The sequence below is a fragment of the Pelmatolapia mariae genome, linkage group LG10_11 (genome assembly GCF_036321145.2).
Source record: "Pelmatolapia mariae isolate MD_Pm_ZW linkage group LG10_11, Pm_UMD_F_2, whole genome shotgun sequence".
In the NCBI taxonomy this organism is placed as follows: Eukaryota; Metazoa; Chordata; class Actinopteri; order Cichliformes; family Cichlidae; genus Pelmatolapia; species Pelmatolapia mariae.
Genome location: NC_086236.1, coordinates 74,913,186 through 74,927,867, shown reverse-complemented (window position 1 = coordinate 74,927,867; position 14,682 = coordinate 74,913,186). Strand labels below are relative to the sequence as shown.

At 50.6% G+C, this 14,682-nt stretch overlaps 1 protein-coding gene across 1 annotated transcript; it reads right to left on the bottom strand.

Moving 5' to 3' along the window:
• Positions 1–960: 960 nt before the first annotated feature.
• On the bottom strand, positions 961–14,682 carry pogzb (pogo transposable element derived with ZNF domain b). The gene is made up of 19 exons (XM_063486837.1): positions 14,353–14,682; positions 13,244–13,362; positions 13,049–13,129; positions 11,483–11,706; positions 10,622–10,715; positions 10,390–10,545; positions 10,203–10,316; positions 9,931–10,120; positions 9,708–9,859; positions 9,516–9,616; positions 9,281–9,427; positions 9,048–9,182; positions 8,775–8,977; positions 8,531–8,677; positions 8,383–8,442; positions 8,179–8,291; positions 4,080–5,729; positions 3,966–4,002; positions 961–3,890 (listed from the first exon to the last, which is right to left on the bottom strand). The coding sequence occupies exons 2-19, from the start codon at positions 13,356–13,358 to the stop codon at positions 1,970–1,972; spliced, it is 5,640 nt and encodes a 1,879-aa protein (XP_063342907.1). The 5' UTR covers positions 13,359–13,362; positions 14,353–14,682; the 3' UTR covers positions 961–1,969.

Below are 14,682 nucleotides of genomic sequence, written 5' to 3'. Positions count from 1 at the left end.
GAATGACTGAAGGCTCCGAGTCCCGTGGAAGTCAGGTGAGCAGACAGAAAGGAAGCTGCAGGAGAGCCGAGCGTACGAGCGGGCGGAGAAGATCACATAAATATGGAGGAGCGCGGTTATGAAGCGCTTTGAAAGTAAGAAGCAGGATCTTGAAATTGATCCTGCTTCTTACCTGAGACTGATGAAGGGACCTGCTCGACCCAAGTCATTCACTAAGAGGCGTGACTCACATCTGCTTAACCTGCAGGTTTATTCCAGCACACAGAGCACCGTGAAGACGAGCGAGATACCTGAGAGTGACGCTCTCAAACCGGAGAGCAGAGAACTGCTTTAAACGGTTTCAGTTCAGTCTTCAGTAAATCATCATCATCATCCATCCTTATGAGGACCAGGGTGGGGGTTTGTCCCTTATTCTACCTTAAATGTCCCATATGCTGACCGTTACCTGCAACGCCACCATCCTGCCCTCTGCAGCTCTCCACAAACATCACCTGCATTTACAGACTGAACTCATTCATGATGCATTTGACTTTTCATTTTATCTGCAAGCATTTATTTAATCATTTATTTTAGCTGAACATTGTTGCTGAACGTTTTCTGAACTCTTTCTGTCCTTAAAGGACATTTTTTCCTTTACTTGTGTAGCTCTGCAATAACTTGCACTAAAGGTGTTTGAATAACAATAAAGTTTGATTATTGATCACAATTAATTCAGAGGTTTGAGGGAAAAGTGTCTCTGAGTGACTTGTTATGAAAGCGTCCTGCTGCACTGTGATTGTCACTCGGACTCTGAACCGGCTGCAGTCTGGTCGGTTTGGTTTAGTTTCAGCCGCCCGTCAAGCCAACAGCAGGTAAACCTGATAAGATAAAAGTCACATGGCGCTCTGCTGATTTGTGCCGAGTCACCGTCAGGTACAACATGAAGTTGTTTTCCGAGAGTTAAAGAGACAGACTCAGAGGTGAAGATTCTAGTTTTATTAATGAGGAACATCATCTGAAGTCTGTACAGCAGCACCAAAACATCATCAGCTTCACGAAGAGTCATAATCAGACGGACACTTTTCCTGTCCACAAGATCCAGACCAGCCAATCGGCTTCCAGGACTCCATCGTTCATCAGAAGAGAACCAGCATTCACCTTGCGTTTCTTGCTTTAGGGTTGACGTGATCGCCTGAGTGGGATTACTGCGACCACCCATGATCATACCCAAACTCGACTCATGCTCCGAACACGGGTGGAGTTTTTGGTATGATGATGCCATCGAGGCGGAGGTCCACTGCTGCTCATTTTAATGACTGAACCGTTCGATCACGTTAGAGAACACGCTCACTTTCTGCATGCGGTGATGAATCTGCACCTCACACGACGTTTTCACCTGTGGTCGTTTTTTTGTGACCGTTTCGGTTTGTTAGCACATTTCCGTGTCAGTTTTCCTGGAGGATCACATTGGCCCAACGAGTCGACCTGGACGCAGGAACTTCTGAGAGGTTTTTAACCTTTTATGAAACAGACCTTACTTTGAGAGCAGATGGAGATGGATCCTGATTGGCTGGTCTGGAAACAAATCTGACCGTAAATATAAAAACATGAGCGGTGACTCGGCCACTCCACGATCCCTTTCTGTGTAAAACTCAAACCTTCAAGGTTCATTTATTACCAAAAATAACAAACGAAGCAAAAATGTTCCCATCCGTCCGCATGGTTCACACGAACGGGGTGCAGTTCCCCTGTTGTCTGCTAGATGGCGCTCAAATAAAAGAAACAGAACGGAACGATCAAAGAGCCGTTTCCACTGTTGTACCCCGGTTTGCCCCGAAACCCCCAGTGCCTGTAATGTTAGCACACAGCTGCAGTAGCTTACAGTCGATACCTTGACAGGTGTGCTAGCACCGACAGGTTCCGCCCCCAGACCGTCCTCCTGTAGTGTTAAGAGATGGTGCAAAGTCAAGCCTGTGGACCTCCACCTTGTTCAGCTTTCCTCCTTCCTGCTGCCCTCCTCGCCGTTGGCCTCGGCCCGGCTCTTCACTGTTATCTTCCACTCATCCCCAACCTCCTCGCCAATCACTATCCTGGTCTCCCTTCTCTCCTTGCTCACCTCCTTCCTATCCTCTTCTGTCTCCTTGCCCTCTTCTTCACTGTCCTCCTCTATTGTTTTAACCTCCTGTTTCTCCTCACTGCTCTTCCCGTCTGCCTCCTCATCTTCCACCATCTCCTCCTCTGTCCTACCTTTCTCCTCCGCTTCTTTCCCTTCCTCCTCCATCTGCTCCCTTTGTTCTGACTCCTTCCCTGTCTCTTCCCTGTCCTCTTTCTTCTCTTCATCTTTTTTGTCCTCCTGATTCTCTTCTGATGTCTCTTCTTCTTTCACAGCTTGTTCCTCCTGCTCTGAGTCCTCTTCATCCTCCAGTTCCAGCAGATCTGGAGACTCTGTCTCTGAAGCTTCAGCACCAAGCAGGATCTCCGTCAGCATCTTCAGTAGCTCGGACTGAATCCCGCCTCTTTTATCAGCTGTTGTTCTGTTGTCCAATTCCACGTTCTCCTCGTTGGGCCCCACCAGGAGACCCGTCAGGTCAAACGACTTCTTCCAAAGCTGTGGGACTTTATTCAGGTGTGTCAGAGCCTCGACCAACCAGTCAAATAACACCTGACCCACGTTTGCTTGGAGGGACTGGGGTGATGTCTCCTTGATCTCCATTGGATTCCTGGCAGTGAACTCTGACCAGCGTGACAGCAGGAAGCGCTGCAGCACCGGCTTCACGCAGATCTCCAGCGGCTGCAGACAGAAGGAACACCCACCAGGGATGACCGCTGGCAGAGTCCCTGAGCTGCTGATGGAGGTGAGGAAATGATCTCCCAGGTGCTCCCGATGCCGGTCCAGGACCAGCACTGACTTACTATGCTGAGCCGGGCCGGTGCGCAGCCACACCTTATTAATCCAGAGGTCCAACGCTTCCTCCACCGACAGCCCTTCTGGACTGGCCTCCAGCAAAACGAACTCTGGCAGGTCTCTTTCATTGAGCTTCCTGTTTCCCAGCACCAGAGCAGGTAGCATGGTGCCGTCAGCCAGCACCGTCAGGTACGCGGTGAGCAGAGGCAAAGACCCTGTGAATTCCAAGGCCTCTGAGCGGCGAGACTTCTCCTGAACCAACCTCAAGTCCACAAAGATGCAAAGCTCATCCATCGCGGCAACGGTGCTCTTTGTCAGCTTGTGGGTCTGGATGATCTTCTGGGTAAACTCCCTGAAGGTCTTTACTTTGGCTTCCAGAAAAGGCGGCAGGATGCGATCCAGTGTCGCAGCCCTGCCAGAACTCTGCACACCAAGTCGGTGCTCCAGCATGAAGTTCACCGCCCAGTCGTAAGAGATGCGGAAGGAGTCACTAAAACCTCCTTTCTTCTTGAGGGTGGAGGCTTTGTGGAAGAGGTTGCTCTCTGTGATAGGAAGCTGCTGTTCACGCATGGATAGCACCCAGGCCACCATACGATCCGCACCATTGGTTTGGACCTTCTGCTCCTGCTCAGTTTCCTTTAGCCGCTTCCGGGCCTCTTTCAGCCAGGATCGGATAAGCGGAGCCTCGCTTGCAAAGACGCGAGAGGCCTGGCGGAGTCCATCACACAGAGCGAACAGGGCAATCCTCAGCTGACGGGCGGTCAGGGAATCCTCACGCTCTTTAGAGGCAGGTGCAATGGCCGGTGGTTGGGCATGGCCGTTTGCTGTTGATGGCATATGAAAGTCTGGATGTTTCACATCTTTGATAAAGTCTTCCTTAACCTCTTCAGTTTCTTCAGCGTCATCCAGGTCGTCCAGTCTCTCATCATCGGAAAAGTCCAGGTCCTCCACAGGGCCCATCGTCTCGTCCACACTGTCCAAAACCTCGTCCACCTCAATCGCTCCGCTGCAGCAAAGACAAACTTTTATTACTAGTTCACATCAAATAATCAGACATTTAACTGTGTGGATCAACACATACCTTATTCTGTCTTTGAGAAACCCAACTTTGATTGATCCTGTGAAAAACAAACACAGCTCTGAAGTTCACAGCAATAAAACAGCTCCTTTCAGAGTTACCGAGTGAAATACTGACCTTTGTTTAGAGACGACAAGCCGTGATATTCCCAGAAGCAGCTTGGCTGTTTGCACAGGTTGGCTTTGCAGACGATGCAGCCATACACGCTCTCGTGGCGGATGTTCTTCAAGTTGCAGTTCTTGCACCTCTTGGAGACATTGCTGATCTTCGTCATCCTGTGCCTTTGTTTGACCGGCTCCTCTGCAACCTCGTTCCTTGTCACGCGCGACGTCGCAATCTCCATTGTCTCGAAGTATTTCTGGGCACACTTGGCGAGCTGATTGCCCAAACGCTTGCGGAAATTCACCTGAGTAAAAAGACCATCCTGCACCCAGGCGGGAGGGTTCTCTTTGCGGCTCTCACGCAGCACAATGAAGGCGTTGACGATGCTCAGGTTGATCAGGAACCAGAAGAGGCTGCGCCAGTGACGGTCCTGAGGGACCCCTCCCAGCGGGTTGCACGCCAGCAGCTGCTTGCAGATGTCGACACCCCGCATGTTCTCCTGCAACAAGCGGAAGGCCATGGGGCGGTCGATGGGGTCCAGTCCACCTACTTTGGTCTGAGACCTTCTCCAAACAGTATCTGGCTCATTTGGAGTTGCATTTGTTGATAGACACCCCATTTCCTTGGTATCCCTCCAGCGAGTGGCTAGCAGGGGGCCAAACTGTCTTTGTAGGAAGTCCCCTGGTTTCTCTAGCTTGCCCTCCTCCCACAGCTCCCTGGGTAGGATGGGGCTGGGAGGAGGGAAGGAGCTGGAGGCATAAATGCCCTGATCCAGAAGCTTCTGCATAAGTGGAACAGACGTGAGCGAGTTAGCAAGGTAGAGCTGGTGGTGTTTTCCCTCCAGACCGTTCACCAGTTCCGGCACTACGGTGAAGCCTGGATCCTGACCCGCCTTAACCCCCATCTGTATGAAGAGACGGTGGCAGTAACCAGACTTGGAGTCACAGAGCAGCCAGACCTGAGGTTGAGTCTTCGGGTTCCCTTTGGTTTGGCTGCTGCCCTCTTCTAGGCTGGGCAGCAGCGCCCTGTCGATGGTTAGGCAGCAGTTCGGCCGGTAGGCATTCCACATGGCTTTGCTCAGGATTTCCAGCATCGCCCTGAAGATGTGTATCGAATCGCTGGGATTGCTGGTGCCACGGTACTCGTCTGTGGTAAAGCTGCCCATGCGGATGTTAGTGGCGATCTGCTTGAAGCGTTTAAAGCTCATTGCTCGATAGAAAGTGTAGCTGTTGTCATAGTGACTCCAGGACCAGTAGTGCGACGGGTCGGGAAGGTTTTGGATGCCCATCAGAATAACCAGGCCGATGAAACCTTTGATCTCGTGGGTGGTGACGGGAATCCAGTCAAGGCAGGCGTTGCTGAGGAAACGGCAAGTTTTGGCGTGGGCGTTGGTCTCACTGGTGATCAGCTCGATGAGTGCTGCTGGGAAGACCAGGCTGAAGTAGTCGATGGCGTCGCTGCTCTTGGACAGGAAGTGGTGAGGGCCACTGTTCTGCGTGAAGGGGCGGATGGAAGAGTAGGCATCGTTAACCCCTGCTGGCTGTTTCCAACCATCTGCTGACTTCCAGGAGGGGTCAGGAAAGTCCTTGTTCTGGTCTAGATCCCTTCCCTCTGAAGATTGTGGCTCCTCACTGTGGCAGAACTGGATGTCCGGTTCAACATAGGCTGGAACAAAACACAAAAAGAGGCTGGATCAACTCTACACTTCAGCAACTCATCAATCCGATTCTTTGGAATTAACCTAGCCACACCGACCTGACGCAGGTTCGGAGACATCCTGTCTTTAGAAGAAAAGTCTGAAATCTAAAGCTAATAAAACTATCATCACATTTAAGTGACATCTTTATACCATTGTACGTGTGTCAGCAGGTTGGCCGAGACGCCGCCATCACTAAAAAGGATTCAGCGTCCATCTATATCACAATCCTGACGTCAGTACGACCTAGGCTATTTCTGAGTATGCGCACTTGTGTATACTTGATAGCTGACCGGGTGATCGAGGCTCACTAGAGTCGGCGAGAACAGCGAACTCCTCCTTTTCAAAGCCCCCCGCTGACTTTTGCTGCTCAGGTTAAACATGATATATAAGTCACTTAGATAAATGTTAATGTTAGTTTCATTTCAATGTTGTATTTGTTCCTGAGTAAATCGGTTTGGCTGAGATTAAAGTTCAGCTTCATAACTGGACCGTTTTCTTTAATTTTAAAGCCTTACTCTGAGAGCTGTCAGTATGAATTTCACCCGTCATATCCCCTGATGTAAAATGTGCTGTTCTTATTTAAACAGCTGACTCTGAATTAAATCTAATATTAAAAACATTTTAATTCAGGAGGAAACATTTTCACCGGGAACAAAAGCAGCGTGTTAATACGTGGAGATCCTGAAGGATCCGACAATGATCAGATTATATTTGAAATATTTGTTCAGTTCTCTTCCAAATTACTGCAGCTGTCTGCTGGAAGCTTTGAGTGATTACTGAAATTAAAATAAAAGCGTTCTAACATCTCACCTGTTTGTTTTTATTCAATAAGCAGCACGAGCTGTACATACATGTGAACTATTTCTATTAAGAGAGATGAAGCGTGTGTTTCTGTCATGTAGTGATTGTGTTTAACTGTATGAAGGTTAGGAGACATTATGAAACTGATCATATGTAAAAGCGAATTTTGCCAAATTGCTTATCTGGAGCTGTGATGTCATCACCTACACTGTTGTTCCAATTGTAGAACGATCGCGCTGCGTTCTCGGGAAGACCGCCGGACTCCCGTGTGAACTTACGTTCTTCCTAGTCCATATTTCGTGAGTGCAGACTTGCGTACTTGAGTGTTGAGAAACTAATCTCTGCCTGTTCTGCTGCTCACTGCTGAAAAACACTTAATCACAGCAAGATTATTCCCTGATAACTGTAACTGCACGCTTCATCTGTGAACCAGTTTAACGTTAGAGTCTCCACAGCTGCTCCAGAGTAGAACTTGGATCAATCAGTTAAACACTTTGGAGTAAATTAAGTGAAATCTTATTTTAATTAAAAAACATTTAAAAGATTAAACGATACACGTGCATCAAGAAAGCATGCATGAACGGGAGCAGCAGCTCCGTGTTGTTCAGGAAGTCACAGACAGAGTGGGGAGAGTGGGGACGTTTAAGCAGCCGGAGGAGCAGAAACTGGCTGAAAACCATGGAATCAAAGATCTAAATATCCAGGTTTTCCATTTCCCAGCTGAATCACTTCTCATAACTTCCTGAAACGGAGAAAAGTCCAGATGTTCTGGCTCTCTCCGCTGTGCAGAAAAAAGCCTATACACTGTTTTTCACACAGGAGCAGCTGCGAGGCCGAGGTTAGTTTGTTCACGCCAAAACTTTCACCCTGATGTGACTGACGTTTAGAGCAGAATGCAAAGAGCCTTCAGACTGAGTGACACAGCTGAGGCTCCAGGAAGTGCCCGAGTAAACATTTACAGCTCAGGCAGCCCGAGAGCCAGAGGACAGATCTTTAACTAACACTGCTTTAACGCTGGATGAGCGGATAAGCCTGGAATTTTCCATGTTGCATCTACAAACTTTAAACAGCGATTGTTAGGCTGAGTAAACCTCGACCCCTCCCCCCGTTGCAGAGACTGGAAACCCTCCAGTTTTATTTAGTTTGGCTGCACAGCTGGACGCCGTCAGAGCAATGGATCAATTCCAGGCTCCCCACCAGGAAAAGTGTGATTTAAGAGGAAAACAGAGAGACCGGTGTGAAGGCCAAGAACCCGTCGAGCTTTCGGCTTCAGAGACGTCAGCTGATTTCCCCCCGAACAGCCGTTTCATCAGCTCCAGTTGATCCTCATCAGGCTGTTTGTGCGACTCTGCAGCAGCTGTGGAGGCGCTAACGCTACACCATGAAGAAACCTTTGGTTGACACTTTATTAGCTCCAAGTACACAAGTGTACATGCACACACACTACATGTAGTGTGTGCATGTTGTGTGGATGTTATGTACATGTGTGCACATTGTGTGTGTGTTGCACCCACTGAGCTGCCCCTTTGTTTTAAACGAGCAGCTGAAAGCAGCCTGTTTGGGTGTAGCAGCGATTGTGTTGTTATGGGTGTAGTTGTGGTGGTGCGGTCTTACTCCTGATCCTGCAGGTGGCGCTGTGATGCTCTGGGTTCATCAGCAGGTGATTGGCCATCAGGTCAGCCGTCTGAGAACTGAACTCACACCTGAAGCACTGCAGGTGGAACGGGCTGAGTGGTGAGGAAGAGAAGAAGAAAATGAGGAGGCGGAGCTTCATCGGCAGCGTGAAGACCAACCTGATCAGATCAATGAGGTTCTCACCATGGAGGAGGCAGCCTGTGCAGGGGGACGGCTTTGTCTTTGGAGCGCGGGACGTGGTGGCTGCAGATAAACGATCAAGCATCCAGAAATCCAAATTACTGCACGTACTACTGCTAAAGAATACTCCTACAGTACTCTGATTACTTACTTGATCATGTGAGCAGCATAGGCCCGGGAGCAGCAGCTGCTGTAGGGGCACAGCAGGCAGTGGACGTGAGTCGGATAGTGGGCGGAGAAATCCGAGGCGTCGGTCCCGCACTCCAAACACACCAACCTGTCGTCATCACCTGACCTCCTGCAGGAGGAGCAGAGAGACACACCTGAATCATGTGACATCAACAACACAGGAGGAGGGGCCCAACATCGACGTCACCCGTCACCGTCAGCCTAACCTGTTGCCATGGATTCGACGGCTGCCCAGCTTCTTGGTTGGGGACCGCGGTAATTTTGACACCGTGGGGTTCTTCTGGATCAGAGACCTCTGTGGCTCCATCTTGATGTTGATTGGCTGGATGAGGGAGGCGGGGTTCTGAAGGAGGCGGCTTCCTCCTGATGTCACTGAGGGCCTCATCTTGCCATAGGTCCTGATGGTCACCTGAAGACACATGGATTAGTAATGCCACCTGTTTGGAGTAAGACATTTAAATCAAGACGAAGGCGCTGACCTTTGACCCCGGCAGCAGGCCCTCCAGCTGAGGCGGGCGGCGGAAGCTGCGGTGGTTTTCCAGTTTGTGCTGCATCTTGTCTTTGAGGAAAACAAACTGCAGACGACACCTGTTACAGTGGAAGGCCTGGTTTATCTGGGAACAGAGAATTTCAAATTAAAAGACCCATCCACTTCCACTGCAGGAAGTCTACACCTGGTGTTTGTTCGTCTACACCTGGTGCGTGTGCTTACCTGGTGTTTGAGCAGGTGCTGCCGGTAGCTGACGGGATTTCTGGTCACTTTCAGACAGAAAACACAGAGCAGGAAGCACGAGTCTCTGTGGAAGCTGGCGAAGTGCTGCAGGACATCTGAGTAGAAGGACGAGCGATACGAACACACCTGCGAGGTCGTAACACCTGAGGTAAGAGTCAGACCCGACCTAGGACAGCCCGTAGGTGGGGAGGGGCGGGTCAGTGGTCACACTCACCTGGCAAACGTAAGGCATCTCACCCGGTTTGTGGTTGGACTTCATGTGGTTTAAGAAGAGCGGCTCGCTTTCAAACGCCCACTCACAGATACGACACATACCTGAGAGACAGACAGGTGACAGGTGAGCCCTGAGCCAACGCAGCTCGTCACACATACAAAAACACAGGCAAGCACTCTGTGTGGGTCTTACAGGAGGAGAGGGTGGGGCCGTGCACCTGGTCCTCGTGGCTCTGCAGCTGAGCGTCAGACGAGAACTGACGGTAACAGAACCTGCAGCACTTCCTGTCATCATCGCCGCCGCCATTAATCAGCTCTGAGTGCTGGAGCATGTGCTGCATCAACCTGCACACACACACACACATTAAACATACAGAGCACCGCGTCTGTATCCTGGTGTGTGCTCAGGTGCTCACCTCAGGTTATTCTCTGACAGGTGAGAGCAGATCTGGCAGGTGAAGGTGGAGGTTTTGATTCCCAGTGGGAGGGGCTTCCTCAGACTCAGATCACCTTCAAATGTGCCATAATAAAACTCCTCCACGCTCATCACCACACGGGTGGAGTCAGCCGAGTTTGTGCTGACAGTCGAAGGGGCGGAGCGAGCGGCTGTGGGAGCAGGTGACACACACACACAGGTAAGACGTAACAAATCTGAGCACACACAAGCACTGACAGGTTATTGGTGTACCGCTGCTGATGGGAGTGGCTCTGGTGACGCCATTGGCTGAACCCAAGGGGAGGGCGGGGGACCCAGCCACCTTCAGTGTATTGGCTCCGCCCACTTGGGTCACCTGGAGGTTAACTGAAAAACATGAGACTGGTCAATTTGAGTCATTCCTAAAAGAAGCTCCTCCCACTCTAGGTGTCACGCTCACCGGGTGCTGGTGTGCTGGTGCGAATTGTCAGCGTGGCGGGCAGCTGCATGGCAGTGAAGGTCGAGGCGGGCTGGGCGGGACCTCCTGAGGGGGCGGGGCCTGGCCTGACCGGCGACACGCCCACACTGGGCCGAACCAGCTGACCCAGCGACGGGGCTGTGGACAGGAAACGGCTGATTAGCGATCGGCTGACATCGATCACGGATATCCGTCACCAGTTAGGTCGACCTACACTGGATGAGCGTGAGCGGCTGCACCGTCTGACCCGGCTGCAGGTTCAGAACCAGAGGAGCGCCGGGGTTCACTACCGTCTGCACCGGGAAACCCTGTAGATCCAAACACACGACATCACCGTGACACAACGTGGAGAAACAGCTTATCGATCAGATGTAGTCCCGCCCCCAAATCTGCCCCTGCTTCCTGCTCCTCTCAGACTGGACCAAAATCCTAAAGTGAACTTCCTGTTTTATGCCGTCAGAGTTGCACCGAACCAGGAGAGAGTTTACTGACATCAGCTGAGCAAGAGGATTTCCTCACAGACCGCTTTTCACAGCAGGGAGGCGCCCCCTGCTGGGCATGAGAAAGAATGCAGGTTTAACATGCTGCACCCACATTTTACATCAGGGGTGAGGAACTCCAAGGGCCGGTGTGCTGTGGGTTTTAGATCTCACCCTGGGCCAACACACCTGAACTAAATGATTAGTACAGGTGTGTTGAGGAGGTAATGTAGCCATTTAAATCAGCTGTGTTGGCTGAGGACACATCCACAACCTGCAGGACACCGGCCCTTGTCCAGCCGAACGGCAGGGAGTGGCTTAGTGACCAAAACAAAATAACAAAGATTATGATTTAAAATAATCGTGAGCAAAACACTAAATCACTGTTCTGACAGCCTGACAGCCTGACTGCCTGCAGCGGTTTAAAGGGTGGAGCCTAAACTCTGGATTATTGTTCATGGTTTCATTTATTACGTTATAGTACACATGTATGTTTCATGTTATGTTACTCGTTATTCTCACGTTATACTCATTTCACAGAGGAGCGTTCGGCCTGGCTGACCTGCTGAAGCACAGGGTGCATTTGATTTTCATACCCGTGTAGTGGTGAGCAGGATGGGCTGGCTGCTGCCGGTGCCGGTGGCCGCTGGAAGTAGGAACGTTCCACCCGCTGTCTGAGTCAGGATGAGTGGTGGAGCTTGAGCCATCAGGGGCGGGGCCGTGGAGGCAACAGGGAGGCGCGGGGCAGAGGAGGAGGTGGTAACGATAGAGGGAGGAGGTATCACAGAGGAAGAGGAGGCGACCTGGGCAGGTGATGAAGCTGAAGAAGAGAGAATCGGTTAGCAGAAGGACTCGGTTTAAGCTTTTACGGAGGGAAGCACAGACTGCTCCTCCACATCCCAGGAACACCTTCAGCTCACAGCACCGCGTCTCTGCTGCTTCAGGCTGTTCCAGGATCAGCTTCAGACATCGTCACGTTTGGTTCTCCAACAAAGCCGCTGAAGCTCTGCCTGTCCCAGAGAAGAGGTCTGCTGCTTTTACCTTTGACCTGCTGACCCTTTGCTGTCACTTTCCTCCACACTGTGTTAGCTCTGCTGCTCTGACACACGAACATCAGACAGAGAGCGGCCACTCAACACCTGAACCTGACGATACCTGTAAACTCAGCTTTATTTATCTCGTGCCGGATCACACAGTCAACAGTCATGCTGTAAGTTAAAAGAGTCTACAGTAACACAACTGATCAAAGATCAAAACATCCGAGTGAAGACGCCGTCTGAGGCTTGTGAGGAAATGAGGTGTTATTTTTCCTGCCATTTTTATCAGTTCATTTTACTATTTCCAGTTTCATTATTTTGTTATTGCTATTGCATCATAACCATATAACAAGCATTTGCATTGATGCATTTATTGATATTACCTTCAAGTTTGCATTAATTTCAGGTTAATTTTTATTTACTTTATTTACAGGTGACAGTATAATCATATGATAATTTGTCATTGCAGGTGCACCTATGATTATTTTACACATATTGCATTTGTGTCTTTAAAGGAGTTGTGACTCAAGAAGTCGTCTCTTGAGGCTGGTTGCATAAGCAGAGAGGTCAAAGAAGGCGCAAGGCGAGAGTAACACATGCACAGACATACACGCACCCACACGCACACAGATATAGTAGAGAGCTTATTTTGGTAGGTGAAAGTTTGAGCATGTTTTGCGAGGGTTGCAGTTTTCCTGTTGGTGTACGTGACTGTTTGATAAAAGAACAGGATGTCTAACAGCTATGTTGGGGCTGTGGTCGCAGGGACTGCACCTGGAGGAAGATGGAAGCTAATGTTCTTTTAAGATGGGTCAAAAAGTTAACTGGGGGTCTGTGGTTTTGACTTGACGTATGCAAGTATTGTATCTGCTTAAGACATGAAGGGGCGTTGTATTATCCTGACCATATAAAACCTTTGTTTTGTTCATTGTTTGAGAGATCCACCTTTGATGTTCTGCAGGGTGTGTCTCCCACACGTGTGGTTTTCATTAAAAATCATCGCTTGAATTCATCTTTTGGACCAGTGTGGTTACTTGCATTCCTCCTGTGTTTTCTTCCCAATTTTCTGAACCCAACAGGCTCCTGTTGTGTCATCAGCTATTCAAAGAAACACTGAACACATACCTGTTGCAGCAGGTGTGATGGGTGGGGGGGTCCTTGGAGGTGGAGTCTCAGAGACTGGGAGTGGAGATGGAGAATCCTCCACTACATGGAGAGAGAGAGAGAGAGAGTCTGGTTCTAGAGTTCGGCTCAGGTCCAGAGTGTCCAGAACTGGTTTTAGAGTTTGGACCTGGTCCAGGATCTGGTTCTGAGACTCACCTGGCTCTCCGTAGTTGTCCATGAAGTCCATGTCATCTTCCTCCACACTGTCATCCACCTGTTGCCATGGCTCCAGCTCCTCCTCCTCACACTCCATAAACAACTCTGTATCCATGTTGCTATGGAAACCACCAGAGAAACCATCATTGTAACCAAGATGAAAGAAACTGTAAATATACTGTAAATATTCGAGTGCGTTTAGTTTCAGAGAACACCTGTGAGCCCAAAGACCAATGAGAGAAAGGCGGAGTCGTCTCTCAGCGTTACCACAGTGACATTAAACTAAAAACTACAAACAGACATGTCCTTCATGGACTGAAGGGACAAATCAGCTGAAAGACTCTGCGGTGTGTTCACAGCCTGAGGACGGGCTCCATCAGCATCACAGACTCGTGATGCTTGTGTCAGTGAACCTCACAGCTGTGCACTTCAGTCCCGGTTTAAACAGAAGTCGGTTGATTTAAAACATTTATGATTTAAATGAGGACACCTGTGCAGTTTCAGTCAAACACCTGCGTTTGCCGAACACACTAATCAGGATGACCTGACCCCGCTGATCACGCGCACAATCACGGCAGTGGGGTTAGTGTGGACATACTTCCGGTCACTGTGATGTTTCGATGCCTTCTGTTGCTGCCGTTTCTCTGTCTCTTTGTCACGGCTCTTATTTTAAATAAAGTAGTGGTATGATTAATAAAGGCTGGCCTTCATTCGCTCAGCTGACGGTGAAGTTAAACAACAGCAGCTCTGCACAAACTCTGACGTCGGTAAATCTTTTTAAATAAAGTTGGGTTCAATCAGTTGTAGTTGCATGTGTAATGGCAGCTGCCGCCACAGGGGGCGCTCGGCCCGCTCCCCGGGTTTTTGTTCCTTTCAACCCGGCTGAGACGCGCCTGTCGGCGGGGACCCGAACCTACAAACCGAGCGGGCCCAGCTGAGCCGAGCCGGGTCACCGGGCTCTCGATCAGGACCAGAGCTCAGCATGCAGCGCGCACCCCGTCTGCACCGCCCCGCCGGGGGCAGCTCATCGCTGCACACCGAGCGCCTTCCGAAAGCTTCAGCGGGGCCTGCGTGTGACGCCGGGACGAGCCGAGCCGGGCCGGGCTTACCTGAAACTGGAGCGGCACCGCGGAGCTCGGACGGGTTCGCACGGCTCTTCTCGAGGCGCGCTCCGGTTCGACAGTCAGGGGGCGGGCCTTCCGCCCGCTGCCGTTTTACAACCGCCGATTGGTCCGCACAGATACGTCACTTCCTGTTCAGGCGGCCCTGCAGCTCATTGGTCAGTGGAATCTTTGTGGAGGAGCTGAACCGAGCCGCGGCTATCATGCTAGAGGCGGGCAGACCCGGATACCCGGGCCGGGGGTCAGCGGGCACCGCGGCCGGTCAGCGGGGAGGCCGACAGGCGCCAGGACCGCCGCCACGCTCGGGCCAGGGCGCCA

Excerpts from the sequence above, each read along its gene's own strand:
- pogzb (XM_063486837.1), bottom strand. The coding sequence starts at position 13,358 with ATGGATACAGAGTTGTTTATGGAGTGTGAGGAGGAGGAGCTGGAGCCA. Across the intron at positions 10,546-10,621 it reads GCCGCTCACGCTCATCCAGT|CCCCGTCGCTGGGTCAGCTG; the intron begins GTAGGTCGACCT and ends TCCTGTCCACAG. Across the intron at positions 8,292-8,382 it reads CACAGGCTGCCTCCTCCATG|CCCGTTCCACCTGCAGTGCT; the intron begins GTGAGAACCTCA and ends CTCACCACTCAG.